The following is a 14157-nucleotide window of genomic DNA, read 5'->3' as shown; positions in this document are numbered from 1 at the left end:
TTCAGTATTGCATCTGAATATACTTTTTTTTGGCTCCAGGTCTAATTAAATTTCTTCTCTGGTAACTTCACGTAGTCACGTGTAGTTGAAAAAGGGAGGTGCATAGATCACACAGACAACTTGAATTCAGTCATTTTATTGTGACTTGTGGCGGAATGGCTTACAACAGAAAACACACCAATACCTTTCTGCCCTTTTGTAGAATTACATTAAATAGAGGTGGGAATCGGGGGAGTGTGGGTTTGAAGGTCCGGTCACCGTAGCCTTGCAGATCCAGGGTATAAAAATGCTTCTGATCTCTAACAGGTTCCATGTGACGTTAGAAAAATGAGTTGAAAAAGACACCACATCCTTGTCGGGGAGATGCAGCCACCCTTTCGGACCTTTTTTCCGTTATTCAAAGTAATCTGAGAAGTAAGCTAACCTGATCAGTTCAGACGAAGGGAAGGAGGCGAGGTGGTCGGTAGACTGAAGAAAAAAAAAACACTTTAGTCTGTTATTCCTTCTTCCTGACTGGACTGAGTGCGGTGTTAGTCGAAGCTGCGGGGTCGAGGATCCTGACTGTTTATGCCTCCAGCTCAAAGTCGAAGTACTGTGGGTCAAAGTAATGAATCCTTACGTATCCGTCCTCTCCTCCGCTGCTGTAGCTGTAGACGCAGAAGGATTAAAGATTAAACTGTGAGCAGTGACGAAGAGGTTTTGACTGGACCGCTTTACATTTTAGGGCAGCAGATTTCCAAGTATGTCGGTCTCTTACCTCTTGCCGTCAGGGTGGAATGCCACACAGTTGATGGGGCCGAAATGACCTTTGACCCTGCCGAACTCCTCTTCATAGGCAGCGTGGAAGAACCTGAGGATGGAGGAGAAAAGGCAGGTTACCACTGAAAATCCTGAACTACAAACAGTGTTGTATATACAAGCTGCACAACATGGGACCAAGCACCCTGAGGCTGGTTTTCACCATCAGGTTTCCTGAATGTGGGGAGGGGGGGGGTTCTTTTCCTCACCTGGCCTCAAACTTGCCGATCCTGGTGGAGGTAGTGGTGACCTCCATGGCCTCCTGTCCACCTCCCATCACCACCTGAATCACACACGCCGTACACACCAGTGTCAAAAGTTAGTGAAGAGGGACAGGTAGCCTTTGACAAAGTGGGAAACGGTACATAGTCACAGGACACACGTCCCTACGGCCCTTAGTGGTTTCCACAGACAGTCCTGTGTGAGTCACTTACATGATCCATGATGGGGGAGATGGCGGCGGAGTTAACGGGTCTCTCTGTCTTGAAAGTCTTGATGTGATCCATGGTAGCGCAGTCGAACAGCTGAGGGGCAACACAGACGACACCCAACCCTCAGTACCACAGTGTGTTATAGGGCTCCAGGAGGCCACCAGTTTTTAATGTGAGTGACTTCAAATTTCACTTGACAGAAGCAGTAAAATCACACCATGGAAATAGTCCGTTATAAGCAAAGGTCCTGGATTAAGAATTTGATTTCATGCCAGAATAAGAGATTGGATAATATTATTGGATTATAACTATTAATGTGCTCATCACTTTGATGCTGAAGCTCATTTTACTGATTTCTGTATCTATTTCATATATTTACATACAGCTGGATAGCTTGTGAATTTCTGCTGGGGAACATTAAAGACTTCATGATATAATTCATTTATTCATCATATTTTGTATTTGTATCTTAGTCTGCAAAGTAATTTAAGCTATCGGACAAATGCAGTGGAGTAAGAAGTACAGTATTTGGTTCTGAGATGTCGTGGAGTAGAAGTACAAGGTAGGAGAAAATACAAATACTCATGTACAAATACTTCAAACTCGTAGTGAGCTACAGTTGTTGAGTAAATGTACTACTAACACAGTACCTGTGGTTGCAGTTATATAATACAGAAACTTAAAAATATTTGTAAATATCAAGTCTCGAGTCGTTCACTCAGCATACACCCAAGTTATTCATCAGCGTGTGAGGACACTGATTAATACCATGCTGTGCAACCACATCACCAACAGGTTGGACCACATGAGTACGGTGGTGACAAAAATGCTCTGCGATATCAAACAGCAGGCAAATTAAAAACCACATTATACTACAAAAGAAGCGGTTTGGTGCGCCACATGTTCGCCAGCTGTGTGGTTGTGTCTGTGTGAACGGGCCTGGGGAGTACACGGGGCTCTCACCTTGGCGGAGTTGTCCTTGGAGGCACTGATGAACATGGTGAGATCCACTGATGTCTGGATGTCGTTGATCTGCTTGCTGTGCTCCTTGATCTTCTTCAGGACCTCTCCAGACTGTCCATAAATAACAGGCACAACAATCAACTTCACAGATTCTGAAAAGTCGTCTCTTCAAGCGAAATACCGAACATCTTTGACCAAAATGCCATGTTTCTATGCTTTACAATACTGTTTTACTATTAAATTGGTTTATTAGCGTTAAATCCTGCAGCCACTTCCACATGAGCACAGCTTATCTCATTCCCATATGTTCCCAAACAGACTGTGTGTGTGTGTGTGTGTGTGTGTCCAACCTTGGCACTGAACTGGTTGAACTCTCCGTTCTCATGGCCGGCGATGACAAACTCTCCCAGAGGTCCCCACACAGCACTGGTAATCTTGGGGTCACTGCAAGGTACAGAGAGGTAGGGCTGGTTGTCCTCTGCAGAGAGAGAGAGGGAGAGAGAGGGGGAGGGAGAGAGAGACTCACTCACTATACTGTTGAGAAACATGATAAAGAACGCCATAAAGTTTCCCGCAGAAGAATACTGCAGTTTTTACTTTGTCATTTAGAAAAAGATACATTCAACATTAACAAGCGATCGATCGCCCGCCGTGAATCTGCATCAATAAGCACCTAACAATCTCTCCCAATGTTCTCCAACAGAGCCACGTGAGTAATAATATGAAGGGGAACAACGGTATGTGCTATCAGAACTTTATATTATGTGATCTGACAAGTTAAACAATGATGATTTTAAAATCATACAATGCATGTTTCATGTAATAACCCCAAACAAAAGCTAGTCAGATTTGGATACGGCTGCCGCTTTTTCAGATCAACAACTTCCTGGTAAACTACTGAAAGTGGCAGAAGTCAGTGTGTGTGTTTTGTGGCATGTACCAATCTGCTGTGGATCCCTCAGGTCGAAGAAGTTCAGGTAGCACTGGTAGCCCATCTGCTTGTCTGTGGAGAACATGATGATGTTGCCGCTGAAGTCAAAGCCGCACGTTCTGACAGCCGAGTTGGTGTGGAGCAGGGCCAGCTGTTTACCTGTGCAGCGCCGAGGGATTAGACGGGCATGGGGGTTAGCGGATGTAGGATTTGACTATTGTGAGCTGCTGCTTGTGCGGCGCTCTGATGCTGAAACCTTTGCATGGAGAAGACAGTGCAGCTTGTTTCCACCTACCGGTCTCGCAGTCCCACAGCCGACAGCTGTTGTCTGCTGATCCTGTCAACACGTTCTTAGTGTCCCCTGAGGGAGGACGTGTTAAGGAGCCCAACATGTATGACATCACTGTATCAGATGAATACATGATCGCGCACTACATTTGTTTGAGATAAAACACAAACATAAGCGTATTTCCAGAAAAAGGATACAGTCACAGTCAACACACCACACGGCTCCTGTGTGCCCATTGTACGTGCCAAGCCTCTCACCGTTGACAGAGTACCACACGTTGGTCACCTACAGTGGGAGACAAGGCAGATGTTACCAAACATGCTTTAACAGCAGGAGGCTGAGCGTGTCTTCATTACGATGAACTCACTGTGTCTTTAGCCACAGAGAAGAGCAGGTCTCCCTCTCTGTTGTACTTGATCTGTGTGATGGACCTCTCATGGCCCTGGAGCAGGATGGGTTTCTGTGGAGAGGAGAGTACATCGGCATCTGGGCAGTCTCACAGATGTAGAAACACACTTCAGGCTGTCAGCTAGAGGTAACAACAGTTATACAGCGTTACATCCTCACTGAAGCAGCTCAGTGTGTGAAGTGCTGTGACGGTTTTTAAATGTGGAGGCTGTGGTTAGTGATGACAAACTAGTTACCACTGTTTACTTATTTATCTTCACATCAAAGTAATCGTGTCCACATCCACCAGCTGACAGAGGCCAGTGGATCGTCTTGCATCACCCACATAATGCCGCTAACAGTAGCTAGCATTTCTGTTAACGTTGGCTTGTTCGGAAGCTAAGCTAAGCTAAGCTAACGTTAGCTCTGGTAGATATGCTAGCTAAACTGGATCCAGCAGCCTCAGCGAGGGAATGAGCATTATTCTGGGTGAGATATGACTCAAGCAGACGGTCACCAAGAAACATAGTTACCATTTTGTCAGCTGAGTGTTGCCACTCGGTCCAGTATATTAACCGCGTCTTCAGTAAAGGGAGGAAAGATGAACACTCGTGTTTCAGGCGCCGGAGCCGCGGCGGAAGAGGAACATGACGTATTTCCGGCGGCAATATGGCGTTAGCGCGCCCTCTAGCGGACGGTGTACGAATTACCACCGTCCGCTTTATATTATACTCTTAATACAACTGCTGCAATAACAGGACACCTTAATATGCTTTCTACGTGGTTTTATGGGTTTGAAAGTGTTAATACACGTTTGAACTTGAACTAAAACCTTTAGTCCTCTCTAAATAAGCCCACAAGGTCAATCACCCAAAGACCCAAACACGCACTGTTACATCTTTTATTTAACAAGAAACAAAATATACAGAGCCAGATAAAAGTACTGCAAAAGACAAAAAAGGAAACATCTTTGGTTCCTTCTCATGGTCAACAAACCTCTACACCCACCACGGGACCAGAGGAATCTGTCCTGTGAGACAATGGAAGAAATTAGGTTTGCCATTTCTGTTTCAAGTTCAAAATGACTGTGATGAGTCTGTAAGTTGACAGCTTGTTACAGTTGCTACATATCAGGTAGTACATAAGAATGTCTGAAGAGAAGTGGATATGTTTGGATGTGAAACTACAATTCAGAAGTCCAATAACATTTTCCCCCCCATGTTCCCATGTCACTGCACCGTCTAAAAGCATTAGGGAGATGCACAACGTTACGTTCAATGTCAAACAGTAATTTAGAGGCAAATGAACAGGGGATAAACGTAGACAAAAATAGAGTTCTGCTGTGAGATATGTTGTCTGTTTCCATGCAGGACAGTGGATATAATGAGTATACATTCTCAGCTAAGTGCTTGTCAGTTCAGACTGCCACAAAATAAAACCAAGAGGCAAGCGTTGCATAGAGGTCCTTGAACATTCTCTTGTTAAAACCTGATCACAAACTACTGCAGTTACCAGGGCTGGGAGGAGACAATCATAGCCATGTAAGACACACACACACACACACACACACACACACACACACACACACACACACACGCAGACACGCAGACACACACACACTACTTTTCAAACATGGAGTTCAACAAGCTTAAAGTGGTCGTCATTACAAGGTTGTAAGCAGACTGACTGAAAACAGGTCAGGAAGGTTAATCATGAAAGTAACACCTTTATAAGTTTTCTAAATTAATAAAAATAAACTGATTTGTTTTAATAGTGGTGCTCTGTAAGATACATACATGTCAGAGATTATGCTTCAAACAATAAATACAAACTACAAAAATCAAACACTGCGCAAATGAAGCAGTGTGATGCAAACAAGAAAACAAAGAAATATTTCGCTAAAATGGTATCCAAACCAAGAACTGACACCTCTGGTGAAACAACATGCTCTGAACATTTGTGCAGTGTAAGAAAAACAAAAAAGAACTAAGTCAGAATGTGACATTTCCTTCAATAATTACGTATAATTCTGTAATATTTTTTATGATATTAAGAATTGGATCCGCTAAAGACATTATTTGTTTGACATCTCTGTTAAGACTTCACCTGAAAGGAAAACATGAAGAGGCCTTTAGGATACTGCAAGCTATGGATCAAACCCCCTCAAACGCCGACACCATAGACCGTCTAAAAGAAGTCATCGTGGCCTCCAGGTCTGAAAAGTGAAGTCAATGTGGAAGTGCCTTAAAGCTGTATTCTTTCTATTGGCCAGTAGGGGGCGACTCGACTGGCTCCAAAATGCAGTATGGATGCATTACCTCAGTAAACATTTCCTCATGAGCTAATTCCAGGTCTTCTTCAATACAGCATGATGGTCGTTTAGTAAATTGAGGTTCCGTTTAAAAGTAAACTAGATGATAAAGCGGGGCACGCTGCTTTGTGACTAACCAATCAGAGGCTGGCCGTCCCTAAGTCCAACCAATCAGACGTGGAGTGAACGTCACTTCTTATACACAGTCTATGGTTAACGCTCAAGATGCACATGATGTAGATTTAGTGACAACACGCGCACGCACATCGTACAACCTGCGGTGACTCCTCTTGTCATACACCTGTCTGTCTGTCTGTCTGTCTGTCTTGTGTCATCCCAAGCAGCACTGGTGTTCGTTTAGCCGAGCAGTTCTGTGTTTGATGCGAGCTGAAAGGGAGTGTGTAGTGAGACGGTCTGTGCACTTACATGCACGCCGGTAATGACGTTATTAGATGGTTGCATCTAGCGTGTAAACCAAGTTAAGGTTGGAGTTGGAGCGAGTCTAACAGAATTGGATAACTTGTCACTTATCTTTGTAACTCCTGTGATGTGTGTGTGTAATACTTTATATTACCATGACTGCACCTCAGGTCTGTTCTCTTTCAGTGTTTCTATCCACGCTTTTTGAAGTGTCACCAAAAATGGGGTAATTCTATGACTAATTGTTGAAATTAGTTATCAACTTGAAAAACAAACCAAAAAAAAGATGCTCCTATTTTCCTCCTGGACTCTATGCTAATAAGATATAAGGCTGCCTGTGGAAATTACACCTAATAAATCATGAAAGTCTGATTATTGTGAAAATAAGGTTTTTGCCAACTGTTGCCTTGATCGGGCTGTTCACAGTATCGGAGTTATGGTGTGCATGTAAATGTACTGACGGATGAGGCACCTTAGTTAAGTCTGCAGAGCATGCTGGGAGGACACAGGTTAACCTTGCGGTCTGATCTGCTTGTGGACCAGTGTTAAACTCAGCTCCATCCAGTAGAGGAGTAGTGGCTTTGCGGGCTGGTGGCGTGATGCTGGAGGGGAGGGAGGAGACGCCGAGCAGCGTTGCCTCATTCCTGCGCAGCGACGGGCTGAGCCTTCGCCCCTTCTAAAAGGGTGTCAGTGTCCAGTTCTGGCTCACAGTGGCAGGACTGGGGGCAGGGGGTGGCGTCTGGGGCGGGGAGGCTGCTGGGTTCCAGCAAAGAGTCCGTCGGCGGCGGAGAGGGGGAGTCGGTCCCTGGGTCTGAGGTGGGGGCTCCTGCGGTGCCACTGTGCGGATCACTGAGGTTCTGAACCTTCTTGTTGAGCTCGTTGCGCTCGACCTTTAGTGCCCGCCGCAGCTTCTCGAGCCGCTGGACTTTACCCTGAAGCGCCTCAAACTCGTGGTCCCGTACAGATTTCTGCAGACAAATAAAACACACATGAAATGATGCAGACGTCTGTCTTTGTGCCTTTGGTACTGATCTGATACACTTTGGCAGACAAACTAACTCTAATGTTCACATTTTCATCCTCTTAGGCCAATAACACAAACATAACATAAATGATGGGATGTTTCAGTCTGGCTTGGCCCGATGTAAATTAATGTTCATACCACAGTGATATTAAGACCGGACTAGACCAGCAGGTGTTACATGGAGCATAATGAGAAACCAGTGTGCAGTTTTATTCAGGTTAAAGCGCTTTACCTCCTCTGCCATCTCCAGAAGAGCCTTGTTGCTGCTCTCCCACCGGGAGCGATACATGGCCGTCTCCTTCTCCAGCTTTTTGATCTTTTTAGTCATCTGTAACGCAAAGAAAATGAGACAAATCCAGCAGAGGGTAAAAACAACTCTCACACCAACACGGCAGCACAGACGTCTCACCTTCTCCATCTCCTGTTTGAATGTGGTGAAGACCTCGTTACTCTTGGACAACGTGGTCTGAAACTCTTCAAACTTCTCCGTGTACAGCGACAGCTGAGGAACGGCACAACGCAGGTTTGATTATATAAAGACGCTTATTGCAGCCAAAATGTTCGCGGTCAAGCGAAGCACAGCTGAGCTATAAACGTGAAGTGTTAAGACTGATGGGAGACCTGCTGCTTGAGGTGAACTTCCTGCTGCTTCATCAGCTCACACATCCTTTGAGACTCCACTGCTTCTTTCAGCAGCTGAAGAAACGACAGGAGAAATGCAAATCGATTAAAAACACGCGTACAACAACAGGACCAAATGCTGCCGTTTTATTTTGTAAATGTACGAGTGCCCGTTAAGTGCATGATTACAAAGTCTTTCTCTCTGTCGTGGCGTTCCTCCGACTCCTTCAGCAGCTCCTGAGCCTGGTGCAGCTTGGCGTCCACCAGCTGCTGCTGCAGGTCCTTGTGCTTCACCACTTTGTCTATGTGCTGGTGGAGGTTTCATGAGGTCAGAGATATAAAAACACGCCTGTTACACGTCCTGTTAAAATGTGGTAGACGGCTGGATGAACCTGGCCACGTACCTCCTCTCGTAGTTTGTACTGTTCGTAGAGCTTCTTCAGTTTCTCAGCCAGCTCCGTATTCTCTTGTCGAAGACTGGCATTCCTCTCATTGTGCTGCTCCATCTGAGCCTGGATGTCGTTCAGTGTCACCTGGAAATGGGAGGTCACTTCCTTCCTTTTCTCCTCCTCCAGACGCGTTCTTTGCACGCCTTCCTCCTGCGGAGCCAAACAAGTGAAGCATGACACTATCGTGTGCAGAGGGAACGTCATGCTGAGCATCTCAGAATCATGACTTAAGAGATAGAATCTGGCCAGAACTTTAAAGTAAAACATTTCACTCTTTTTATAAAGTACCTCCACAAACCACAGGTTGGTAGACATCTGTCCCAAATAAATTTAGTTGGGTATTTAAGTCCTGGTTTAGTATATATACACATCGTAGGGGTCTAACGGTACCCTACTGTAGTAGCTGCTGAAGGAGGAGTTGGACCATAAATCAGCATGTGTCCTGACTACTTGCAAGAAACTACAAAGTAGTTTTCCTTTTTCACTGTGGCAAAACTAAACTGTTTCAGTAGTACTTTTCTGTTTTAGACTACCGAAAATGTACCAAAGCATGACTGAAGAAAACCGAGGTACATACCGAACCATGAAATTTGTGTACTGCTACACCCCTGTGTTATAACTGATCCATACGAATATCACCGTATATGAAGGTGGCCGAATGAATGTAACAGTTAGGAATCTGTATTCATGACATTGCTGCCTGCTCTGTACCTTGAGCGTGCGGTTGTGTCTCTGCAGCTCCCTGCAGAGACTCTCCAGCTTGCTGCGAGCCAGGATGGCCTTGCTGTGCTCGTTCCTCAGGTTGTCTTTCTCCTGCACCAGCTGGTTCTGCTTCTTCTGCAGCGCTCGCATCTGCTTCTGGGTGTTACGGTGCTCCTCCAGCTGTCGCAAAAACAGACATGCGTTTGGAGCTGTGCTACTGACAAACTAAAATTAGACCAGTATTGGCGTCTGTTAAAATAATAGGATGGCACCAAAACATGGCCGCCTCCTTTAATGTGCTGCCGCTTGTTGATTACATGTATGTGTTAAGGTTAAAATGTCCTGATCTGTTTGGGGTCATAAGTACTCCTCAATCTAGGCTAATTTGTAAAAACATTCTAACAAAACTTGTGTGTACTAAACTGATTTTTTCCCCCAACAATCTACTGAAGAACATGATTTAATGTGACCTGAAGGACAAATCTGCGTGCATGCATACACGATGTGGACAACTTTTCAGTCAGCTGCTGTGTAAACGATATTTTGGAGGCTTTTTTTTGTTTCCTCCAGCCAAAAACAACACTGCATATCAATCCCCCCCCCTCCATCAGATCTCTGACACCCTGCCAACTCACACACATCCAAACAAATGCTCTGTATTAAACACACACACACAGTCAATATACTAGATCATTTGAGGCCATCACTGGTGCAGCAAAATGCTACACAACACACCCCCAGTGTGAATTGAGGTCATAGGACAGAGCTCTGCATTGCACCAGTCTGTGTCCGTTTGGCAAGATCGCTGCATCACCTTGAGGTTCACTGGCAGACTCACTCACCCTCATACCCCAGACATTAGAGAATACTTATACGTAAAGTGGACATTTTTGTCTGGTCGTTTCTATGCAAGTTATTGGACCAGATGGTAATTATGTATGTAATTCACAGGTCAGTCAGTTTAAGTGTGGTGCCACGGGATCGACTTTAGAATAAAAAGGAATCCCATTTGCTGGAAACACTCACTAGTTCAGCGTACTTCTTACAGAGGCCAGCAAGCTTTTCCTCTGGGGTGCTCAGTGTGTTCAGAGTCTGCATGAGAAGAGTGATCTCCTTGCCTGTATATGCAGGGACAACAGAGACAGAACAGAACTAGTGATTTAGCAAACTCTTTAAAAGATGACACACTTTTCATGTTAGGTTTTTTGTTATCTGTATATAGCAACATCTACAACGCCACAGTGGTAGTGAAAAAAAAATAAAAATACACACACTATCTCTTGGACAAGCAGTGTGCAATGTGATTCTTGAGATTCTTACAAAAAGAGTAAGTTGCTCCTTACCGAGACCCTTCACTTTCTTCTTCTCCTGAGTCTTCTTCGGCTCCTTCTCCACCCCATTGTTTGCTCCATTGACTTTGCCCCCCTCTGGCTTGTCGTCCTCCCTCTCATTGGCCAGGCCGTTGAGCTCCGGGCTGTGTGACTGGCCGTTGGGCAGGGTGCCGCTGTCGTCTGAAATGCTTTCCCGACAGTAGGTGCTGAGGATGTCCTCCAGCTGCCGGCTCAGCTCCTCGGCCATGTCACACTGAGACAGTGCCGCCTCTGCCACTACACACAGCGGAGGGAAAGACACGACACGATTTAAAATTTTGACATCCTTGTGAACCTATAAATAAAATACACCCTTCAATGTAATATGTGGGACAGCTACTGGCAATGCATCCGGTATTTAGAGGCCTTTTTCTCTCCAGACAAAACTAGGCAATGACACGTCATAAAGTTGAGTGACTTGCAGTGCAGCTATTAAGGCTTTCAGTCCCGTTTATAGCACATCGGATCTCACCTCTTAAAAACACCCACGGTTGTCAGTATGTATTCCTGTGACGTAATAAAATCCCTCTGTCGAGTTCAAGGTGTGTTGGACCTCTGTCACAAATATTGCACCATGTGCTGTTATGCTCTCTTGACTAATGAAACAAACAATATGTGACTGTGAAATTAAAGAATTCAAGTACCCAACTTTGACAGACCCTTCAAATTACTTTTGAAAGGAGTAACAGGCACAATTGTCTTTGTTGAGATGTTGTATAAGGATCTCAGCTATATTATATATATATATAGCAGGTAAATATGGTTAAAATAACAGTTTTTAAAGTGTGATTTGGTGCACAGTTTTCAACAAGACACTGATCTCAGTCACTGTGGATTTAACTTCACCTTCACTGGCCGCCTCATCGCTTTGTGGGGGGGTGTCGGTCTGTGGCGTCTGTGGCTCAGACTCCTTGGGGCTGTTGCTGTCCACACTGTCTTTTACAGCTGCAGGTGACTCCATCCCCCCCGCTGTAGGTGGAGCATCCTCGCTGCCCTGGCTGGCACACTCTTCCGTGTCCTGTTTTTTCATCTCTGGTATCTGTTACATGCAGAAAAACCTGTGGTACTTGGCTGACGGGGAATGACACCAATCTCCAAATGAAGTAAAAATATGGAACACCATAGACGTGTTTTTCTTTTTCTAGGTTCAATATAAGCTTCAGCAGTGCGCAGGCAGCATCACGAAAAACAGCTACTGACACTGACGAATAAATAAACCTGAAATTCAGGCTGCTCAGTTATTAGAGACGGAAGAGCAGGTTTGGACGTTACAGCTAAAGATAACCGATGCCTGTAGGTTTAGTCTTTACAGCTGAACTTAAGCCTGAAGGCTGAAATATCTTTATTCTTGGTAATTACTATGTGCGCCTGATCATTTGTGCAGGAACATCCAAGCCGCCTGAACTTAACTGTCGTTCTGTAACATCCTTCGGTAAGTTGGGTTAGTTAACTGGTAGGTTGGCTAATTTACACGTTTGTTACAAAAGCACGACGTCTACACATGTTTATATAACCCTAGTTTTGGCTTGGCAGCTTGACTTAGAAATCTCGTCGCACATCTTAGCTACGTTTCCTATCAGGTGTGCCCTGCGCTCGCCAGCTTTCGTTTCACCACTTGCACTCGAGCTTTCACATTACGTTAGCTAGCACATGCTAACGCTCGCTAGCCGCCAGATGCAGCTATCTAAATTAGCTCGCACGACTACCAGTTAGCCATCGTTAGCTCATGTATAACAGCTAAAAACATGGCCAGACTACACATGTAGTTGTGTCTAAATTATATGCCGCCTTCGCAGATACTACGGAGTTGTTTACCTGCAGGCTCAAGGAGGAAATGTGTCTGTGAACTGTAGGTTTCCTGAACAGCGTGAGCCAGAAAGAGAGACTTCCGGTCATAACTTTGGATTTTTCTTCTTCGCTGGAATTTTTAACGGCGGTTTATATCTAAACTTGACGCTTTGCCGCCAACTACAGGATTTATACATTACTACTTGTGCTTTTAAAAAAAAACCCCAAAACTTACTTCTACAATTTAAAGTCATTTAAAAGCTTTGAGAAAACTCATACACCAAATAAATTGTGTAGCATTTCTTTTCTTATAGAATGTGATTATTATGAATATTGTAAATGAAAGAGGGAACACTGGTATTAAAGGGTTGCAACATAACTTTATTTGTTTTGTACAGTATTTCCACTGAACAATTTTAAATTCAATATATTTTCTTTACATTTTTAATATTGTTGCTGTTTCCTGTATGTACTTTTTTCATGTTCATGTTTGTGTGTCATGTTCAGTTGAAGTGTATTAGTTTCTCGTCACTCATTCATACCGTCGGTAAAGTCAAGTCAAGTCACAGTTTAAGATGGGTAATTCTGAGCAAATGAAAACTCATAAACAAGAATAGAGAAAATAAATACATGTAAAAGAAATGAGAGGACCAGAGCAGAGAATACATCAGGACTGGTCAGTGATGGCATATGAAAAGTATTTTACAAACATGTAGCATTGTAAACATTTGTAGCGTAGACGACATTACTTGACCAAACCAAGCAAGGCTTTGGATTTTGATATATCGACATGAACAGCTCCTAGGACGGAAGACAAGTCAGATTTGAGATATTTAGTGATATCTGTTCATTCCCCTAAAGATAACAAGGTTCCTGATCATGCAGCCTGACTAGGACAAACTTTTACTCTAAACACAATTATCCAAAAATATAGCCCAGAATATCCTGATCAGGAAAAAGATCAAGAAAAGCAGAAAAGGCTTGTATTCTCACCTCCTATTTTATTTTCTCTTTTTTTTTTTCTCCTGTGACGTGTTCTAATGAGGCTTTTTCTCCACTTCTCAGAAGTGATTAGAATTGCATCTGAATCCCTGTCAATGTATCAGAACATACATATAGTTTAACTCATAATACTTTTTAATGTAAATCACTGCGCAATTTCTGAATCCCAGATTTCATCTTAGAAAAATGTCAAGTAGTTGCCTCTGTTAGCGCCACCCAGTGGAAGGAGTGTCACCTGTGAGAGGAGTTAGTAGGTGGATCTTTGCCTCTGGGGTGCCTGATTTTGGACAATATTTATTGCAGTCTCCTGGATTATTTTGCAGCTTCCAACTCCCTAAACAGTACTTGAACTTGAGAGAAATCAATCTGAGAAGAGAGAGACTGAGCTATTAAAGCTTCTAATGAAAAGAAGCAGGTTTTAAGTGGCCTGGAGAGATCTCTCAGTCGTGCTGACTGGGTTGACACAAGCCAATTACATTAACTATTGAAAACAAAACATCCAGTAAATGATTCCAACCAGCCTTCAGGATCACTAAACTTTGGTAAACTATGACAATATGCTTAGTACCTGCAATTGTCTGTTATGATAGTCGCTTACGTTTACTCAATTTGCATCATCTCAGTACTACAACATTTTTACCAGCTCAGTTTGCTTGTTTTTTTGTTTTTTT

At 43.9% G+C, this 14157-nt stretch overlaps 2 protein-coding genes across 2 annotated transcripts; both read right to left on the bottom strand.

Moving 5' to 3' along the window:
• Nucleotides 1-120: 120 nt before the first annotated feature.
• eif3i (eukaryotic translation initiation factor 3, subunit I) lies at nucleotides 121-4434 on the bottom strand. The gene is made up of 11 exons (XM_070847069.1): nucleotides 4333-4434; nucleotides 3780-3872; nucleotides 3610-3697; nucleotides 3419-3484; nucleotides 3133-3282; nucleotides 2543-2670; nucleotides 2193-2303; nucleotides 1233-1322; nucleotides 1008-1081; nucleotides 758-850; nucleotides 121-647 (listed from the first exon to the last, which is right to left on the bottom strand). Exons 1-11 carry the CDS (start codon nucleotides 4333-4335, stop codon nucleotides 566-568), a joined length of 978 nt encoding a protein of 325 aa, XP_070703170.1. The 5' UTR covers nucleotides 4336-4434; the 3' UTR covers nucleotides 121-565.
• Nucleotides 4435-4686: 252 nt separating this feature from the next.
• txlna (taxilin alpha) lies at nucleotides 4687-12558 on the bottom strand. Its single transcript, XM_070846464.1, has 11 exons — nucleotides 12512-12558; nucleotides 11543-11735; nucleotides 10670-10933; nucleotides 10353-10444; nucleotides 9336-9506; nucleotides 8580-8774; nucleotides 8365-8484; nucleotides 8176-8250; nucleotides 7964-8056; nucleotides 7787-7882; nucleotides 4687-7498 (listed from the first exon to the last, which is right to left on the bottom strand). The coding sequence occupies exons 2-11, from the start codon at nucleotides 11724-11726 to the stop codon at nucleotides 7169-7171; spliced, it is 1620 nt and encodes a 539-aa protein (XP_070702565.1). The 5' UTR covers nucleotides 11727-11735; nucleotides 12512-12558; the 3' UTR covers nucleotides 4687-7168.
• Between the last annotated feature and the right edge of the window lie 1599 nt (nucleotides 12559-14157).

Source organism: Pempheris klunzingeri, chromosome 16, assembly GCF_042242105.1.
Source record: "Pempheris klunzingeri isolate RE-2024b chromosome 16, fPemKlu1.hap1, whole genome shotgun sequence".
Lineage (NCBI taxonomy): Eukaryota > Metazoa > Chordata > Actinopteri > Acropomatiformes > Pempheridae > Pempheris > Pempheris klunzingeri.
The sequence above is the reverse complement of the archived record's forward strand: the minus strand, read 5'-3'. Positions and strand labels throughout refer to the sequence as shown.